This window comes from Saimiri boliviensis, chromosome 10 (genome assembly GCF_048565385.1).
Source record: "Saimiri boliviensis isolate mSaiBol1 chromosome 10, mSaiBol1.pri, whole genome shotgun sequence".
Lineage (NCBI taxonomy): Eukaryota > Metazoa > Chordata > Mammalia > Primates > Cebidae > Saimiri > Saimiri boliviensis.
Genome location: NC_133458.1, coordinates 32,296,455 through 32,303,813, shown reverse-complemented (window position 1 = coordinate 32,303,813; position 7,359 = coordinate 32,296,455). Strand labels below are relative to the sequence as shown.

Below are 7,359 nucleotides of genomic sequence, written 5' to 3'. Positions count from 1 at the left end.
CTACAAAACCAAAAACAAAAATGTTATTTAACCATTAAAACAAAATAAGTAACTCTGAAATAGGTATCTAAGCATACCACTGAGCTAGAAAAGTTGACATTTATTTTGGCTTGAAAAGTAAGTAAATGTCCCTTCCAAATTATTCTCTTTCCCAAATACATTATTCTCTTTCCCAAATACATACTAGATTCATGTTATCGTTCTGAGCAATTGTGACTAATTTGAATTTTTTGCTAAAAATAGGTAACAGTGATTACATCTTGTGTTTCAAAATGGTTGGTATATATATTTAAAATCTAAAATAGTGGTTAAAATGGGTCTACCAGGCCATTTTTTAAATATAAAGATTTACTTCTAGAAATCTATCCAAAAGAACCCAAACAGATAACACAAATTAAAACTGAGAATAAATATAAGTATTCAAGTTAAACTTTGTTATAGATCAACAAAAATTCCTATCATTATGTAACTATTATAAGATGCAAAGATTGACCAGGGAAAGTAAAGCTTGATTAAAAATAATATATAAAGTTAAACCAGCTGCTAAATCTGCAGCTGATGAAATTTCCTACAATAAAAGTTAAAAAGTTGTTAGAAAAATCAAACTGTCTTAATATGACTTAGATCTGCAAGTTTCAACATAAGTACAAATATGACCACATAAGGAAAATTCAGTAGCAGCAGGTATAAGCAGTACAATCTGAAATGAGGAATATCTGGTTTATTAATCAAATGTTTATACAGAAAACAAATCTCATAAAAAATTAGTAAAACAAAAGCTTACTTTTTAATTTTACAAAATCTGAAACTAGTTAACACTAAATAAAAATATTCATTTATGAATTAAACTGGATAACCCTGGAGTTTGTTATAGAAAACGTTTACTGCCAACAATTTATATTCTTGGTCTAATTTCAACTAAAATGCTTGTAGCATGACAACGTCACATGTGCCTGTGATCAAAGCTACCTCCCTTTCCTATATTTTAAAATATTTAAAAAATCTCTTCAATGCAGAAATGATTCATAACTATTTTATCCCTGCCACTGTCTTCATCAAAGTTGATCATACAGTAATCACTACTTAGCAATTCATTTGGAAGCAAAGCTTTCAGACTTCTCAAAGTCCACAGATTACATATATGCTACTGCTCTCTCAAGTAAAAGTAAGTGTGGAATTGTTAAAATATTCTTGCCTACCAACTTTTATTCCTGGAGGACAAAACATATCCATGATCATATCCATACTTTTCTGAAGGTCATCATCCATTAGAACTTCTGATGCTGGAATCTGGAAGAATTTGTCCTTAAAAATATTTTATAAGAGAAGAAAAAAAGTAAATGATATTAATCATTTGTAATGTTATTAACACAAACATATTTCGATATTGTCTAATTAAAAGATAATCTAGACTCAAGATTGTAGAATTCATAAAGCAGAATGCTGGTTTCAGCATTCTAGATTAGCAGATTAAAATGCTACTTAGGAGATTAAAATGCTAATTAGATTAAAATGCTACTTTAATCTTAAAATAGCTTTGAGATATACATAATCAAGTAAATTACTCTGATTTAATAATAATGATGTGGTAATAATGATTTAAAAACAGTGAGGCTATTCTCTTTCCGCATAGAAAAAATATCTTGTGTGAAGCTTAAATGAATATAACATAAAGTATATACATATTTATTTAATTTTTATCTCCCCTACTAGGTTATAAGCTTCAAGAAGGAAGGAATTTTGCTTGCTTTGCTTCCATCACAAAGGATAGTACCTAGCACCCAGCAGGTGGTCATTAAATATTTAATAATTTAATAAAAGGTTAAATGAATTGTGTAGGTAGGAGAAAAATTCTCCTCTTAACTTTACCTCACATATTTTCCAATGAATGTAGTAAACATTTTAACTTTACCCTAAGAGAAGTCTGGGCTTTGACCTTAGCTTGTGGAAGGTAATCTCTAAGCCCTTCCCATGTCACAGGTGACAGAAGTATTTTTGACTGGAAGTTTTGGTCACTGTTAATAGTTTAAAAATATGATGTAGGGTGAGACATTCAGAGCATGTGGTATCTGCTTGATCTCAAGACAGGCTGAAGATCGTGATCAGCCAATGGGCAGTAAACCACAACTATATGATGCAGTCCACTAAAACCTTTTAGCTGAGCTTCCCTATTTGGCAATATATTACTATATTGTTATACTTTGTTGCAGGGAAAGTAACACAGTCTGCAACTCTCTGGGGAGAGGACAACCATAAGCTCCATGTCTGGGACTTTCCTGAACTCTGTCCTACACATCCCTTCCATTATCTGATTTTAATGTACATCCTTTCGCTGTAATAATCTGTAGCTGTCAGTATAGCAGGTTTCAGTGAATTCTATGATGTCTTGAGAATTATCAAAACTAAGAGTGGCCTTGGGGACTTCCAAAGCTACAAATAGTGTCAGAAATGAGGAAGCTTTTGTAGACTGCCTCAAAACTTTATACAATAATATCTATCTCTTCTGTCAAAGTAACTTCATTTTCTCTCATACAAAATGTGGAGGTCGAAAAAATATGATAAAATGTTGACTATAAATAATGCTTCCATAGTGTAGCCGTATCTCTGCATTTTGGCTAAGGTATAGAGAATGACTCTTTAAATCCCTGTTCCTTAATTTTTCATTATTCAAATGATATGATTTCCAGTGTCAAATAAAAAAGGAGATAGATACACAGATGAGCACAAAATTTATGTGCTCATATTTTAACTTACATTTTTAAGTTGCTTTAAGTCCTTTTAGGAATAAAGCAGGTATAAATAAATGTATTCAATTTTTTAAATATTAAAAAATTTAAAAATTTAAAAATATTTTTAATTAAAAATATCTTTATTACCTCTGATACTTACAGAATCCATGAGATACGCTTCTAACACACCTGTTCCATCATCAAGAGTAAATGTCATAATAAACACATATTGGAGCGGTACAACACCCAATACTAGTGAAGGAAAAAGAAGATCAAATCATGAGTCTGCTATTCCTTATTATCAAGTTAAAATTAAAATTGTCTTATAATAGTATAGACCTGTACATTTTATATACTGAAAGAACTCAAGATATTATCTCCAAGTAGATAGATAGTGTTGGAAGTGAATTGGAGAACACCAGCTAGTGTCTGCTGCAGGATTGCTTGTTTGGTGTGTGGGTGAAAACCCTTATGCATTTGGTCACATAAGTCTTCTGTCCTGATTGCTGTGGTGTCAGAGCAGAGAACAGTTTGTGTTTTTTAACTCCACAGACACTCAACTTGTAATTAAGTTCATTTAGCAGGTTTATTTTGGAACACAGGAAGCATGTCTTATGATAAGCATTTTTCTTTTTGAGACAGAGTCTTGTTCTGTTGCCAGACTGGAGTGCAGTGGCGTGATCTCAGCTCACTGCAACCTCCGTCTCCCGGGTTCAAGCGATTCCCCTGCCTCAGCCTCCTAAGTAGCTGGGACTACAGGCACGTGCCATGCCATCATGTCTGGCTATTTTTTTTTTTTTTGTATTTTAGTAGGGATGGAGTTTCACCATGTTGGCCAAGATGGTCTCGATCTCCTGACATAACTCACCTGCCTCGGGCTCCCAAAGTGCTGGAATTACAGGCGTGAGCCACCATGCCCGGCCAACCTGTTTTGATTAAATATTAATGTAATGTATATTTAAAATGAGTTGACAGCCTCATGCCTGTATTCCCAGCATTTTGGGAGGTCGAGGTAGCAGATCACCTGAGGTAAGGAGTTCAAGACCAGCCTGTCCAACATGATGAATCCCCATCTCTGCTAAAAGAGAAAAAAAATTAGCTAGGCATGGTAGCACACATCTGTAATTCCAGCTCCTCAGGAAGCTGAGGCATGAGAATCCCTTGAACCCAAGAGGTAGAGGTTGCAGTGGGATGAGATTGCACCACTGCACTCCAGTCTGGGTGACAGGGTAAGACTTCATCTCAAAAAAAAAAAAAAAAAAAGAGTTGATAACCTCCATAGAAACCACAAAACGTGATTCATGAAATTTAACTCATTGCATGTTAGTATTATGAAAGATAAAGTACAGAATGTTCTAAAAAATAGCATGTAGTTAAACATCATTTTAGCATGTCTCTCTATTATAAGCTAGGGGAATAATTTATACTTTTAAAAAGAGATATCATCTGGTTGAATGGTCAAGAATGTCAGAATCTGAGATTTAATAATTTGGTAAGATGAGGAAGAAAGATGAAATTAGAGATACTGGATAACACGAAAATTTACAGGTTAAGATAAATATCTTATTTGAAAATGGAAGATACTCAATTTATAGAATGTTATATATTAGCTTCTATCTGTGGAACCCATATTTAAACAGGAGGACTAATTAAGAGTGCAAGTAAGAATAAATTAGGACATACAGACATGAACTAGGACATAAAACAGACATTAATACAGGGGAACTGATTTTTAGGTTTCTAAAGGTCTCCATAAGTTAAAACTGTAAACTAAAATCAAGAAAAATAAACTTAGTATCTACCCCAAGGAACCATAAAAACAAAGAAATTACATTAAGAATAGAATGAGGAGACCAAGTTCCAGAAGTTCATGTGACAGGAACCTAGGATTTCACTAGACCACAAATAAAACACGAGATAGCTGTATTAAAAAGGAAAGAAAACAAAATCAAGTGTACAAATAAATAGCTATACAATGCCATTTCAGGCCAGTAGAAGTTGAGTGTCTAGTTTTAGGTAACGATAATTTTCACTCTATTCTGAATTGGCCAAACCACATCTGCAGCACAATGTCCAGCTCTGAATGCTAAATTTTGAGAAGAGCACTGGTTAAGTGTAATGCTTCCTGATGAGGAAAAACAAAATAGTAAAGCATGGGGGAAAGTAGAAAGACAGTGATGGTGCCCGCTTGAAGAAATGCAGACTAAAGGAAGGTGTGGTAGTTATCTTTAAATTTGCAAAGTCTGTTTATCTTACAGAAGAAGGAATAGGTATACAAAGGAATAGGTATACTTTCAGGTATGCTGAAATATAAGTAGGTGAAATAATCTTGTATATAAACATTCAAAATTGTAGGGCATGGAAATTTAGCTAACCTTCTGCCACAGAAGAAGGAATCCACGATGTCTTATCAACCAAGGAATTCAGATTTTGTATGGATCTCAAATTAGAACATTGTTTACATCTAAAATTTATGAAAGAAAAAACCATATAAATATTTTAAAATAATTTAGCTTAATTGTTACAGCTTTTTACAGCTCAAATATGTGTAGTTTTAAAATATAAATTATTAAATAGAAGACTATTGCATCCCCTATATTGTAATGTGCTTGCTTGTTTCAGAAGGGAATTATGAAAGAGTAAGTTTATTACATAAAGGCAATAAAAAGACCGTGTAAGATTCAGAATAAACAATTCTAAATTGAGAATAGGGTGCTGGGTTCCAGGTCCAAATCATTAATTAATTTTGCTCTCAATTTCCTTATTTGTTAAAATGAAAAGTTGAAGAAAATGCTCATCTCTATTCTTTGATTCTATAAGCAATATCTTTCTTTCTTTCTTTTCTTTTTTTTTTTTTTTTTTTTTTGAGACAGGGTCTCACTCTATCACCCAGGCTGGGCTGGTGCAGTGGCACAATCTTGAGCCTCTGCCTCCCAGGCTCAAGTGAGCCTCCCGCTTCAGCCTCCCAAGTAGCAGGAACCACAGTTGTGTATCACCATGCCTAGCTAATTTTTATAATTTTGTAGAGACAAGGTCTTGCCACAATGCCCAGGTTGGTCTCAAACTCCTGAGCTCAAGACATCTGTCCGCCTTGGCCTTCCAAAGTACTGGGGTTACAGGCATGAGTCAACATGCCCGGCCACTGTAAGTAATATCTTAATAAATTCAAAGTCTTAATAAATATGGCCAATAGAGAAAAATTACTAAAGCAGTTAGAACATACGAGATTCTACATAATATTTTTAGTAAGCATATATCCAGAGGTTTGTATTTTATGATGCCTAATATCATAGCTATCTTTTGAAATGTATATAAATTGAAGACTATACAATACACTAAAGTTGTGCATTATTTAGTATAGGGATTTTGCTTTACTTGAATACTAACATATTTTAAATATGAGTAGTATATTTTTTATTATGCATCATTATAATGTTTATGAGATGCTGATAAGAAAATATACTTGAAAAGATATACTCGAATAAAAATAAAAGTTGAAAAGGTCCATACACATTTGTTTTCATTTGCACTTTGGGAAAACAAGAGGGTAACCATATTATATCTTATTGTCTTTTCTAATAAAAGATGTTAATTTAAGGAAAAAATATTATTGCCTAAGAAAAAGACTATGATATTAATTAGCATTAGAAATTAATAAAGCAAGTATAGTATAAAAATTAAAAATTAAAGACAGTAAGTCAAAATTAAATAGAGAACTACTTATTTCCAAAAGCAGTAAAAGGGGAAACAGAAAAAATTAGGAACATAAACTAAATATATCAATAATTTAAGAATATATTTTAAACTCAACTATTAAAACTAAAATTTAGCCATAAACTTTTATTTATGAGTGACATATGAAATAGAATGCCAGAAACTTGAAAGCAAATGGATGAGAGTAAGCTATAAAGCAATTACCTAACAAAAATTTTTAAAAAGCCTATAAAACATGAGAAACCATAAAGTTAAAAAGGCATCCATACTAGAAGTATGGATGAAATTGACAAAAGATTAGTACCTCTAAAAAAACCTTACAACCAATTACATGTATGCTTACTCAAAAACAAACCAAGAAAGAAATCACTGACCTCACAGAAAAAGAGGCAAAAGATGTAAACACGGAATTCACAGTGTAGGAAACCTATGTAGCTGATAAACATGAGGGCTGCTTAAACACACTAGACATCTAGGAAATACAAACAAAGACATCACTGATAGCATCCGATGCTCACTGGCCTAACAAAAGTACAAGTTAAACTAATACCAGGTATAAGACAGAAATAGATTAATACTAAGTGTTGGAGTGAACTTGGTGGAAACTAAAATTTTTATATATTACTGATGGGACCATAAATTGTTAGAACCATGGGAAGAACAATTGGGTATTTTTTATGTATACCTTATAATCCAGTAATTCTAATTCCAGGTAAACACCTTAGTAGTAACTTTCAAACATTTTTGTTAAGGGCTCACAGTAAGAAATTCATTTACTAACATATCTTAGTAATACAAACATACACACACAACTGAAATGAAAGCGTTATGGAACAACACTGACCCTTACTATGTAAAATGTTCTCTATTATCCATTCCCTCTCATTCCATTTCTTACTACAACCACATTATATGA

General features: G+C 32.6%; 1 protein-coding gene across 14 annotated transcripts in view; it reads right to left on the bottom strand.

The window, feature by feature from the left end:
- POT1 (protection of telomeres 1) overlaps window positions 1-7,359 on the bottom strand; it is a 157,375-nt gene that overhangs the window by 44,517 nt on the left and 105,499 nt on the right. For 13 of the 14 annotated variants that reach the window (XM_074379122.1, XM_074379119.1, XM_074379120.1 and 10 more), the window contains exons 15-17: window positions 5,105-5,193; window positions 2,890-2,981; window positions 1,200-1,305 (exon numbers count right to left, since the gene is read on the bottom strand). In XM_074379122.1, coding sequence (XP_074235223.1) covers window positions 1,200-1,305; window positions 2,890-2,981; window positions 5,105-5,193 — 287 coding nt within the window. Of the gene's footprint in view, window positions 1-1,199; window positions 1,306-2,889; window positions 2,982-5,104; window positions 5,194-6,817; window positions 6,916-7,359 lie in introns of those variants that run through there. The other variant, XM_074379132.1, reaches the window with a different exon arrangement.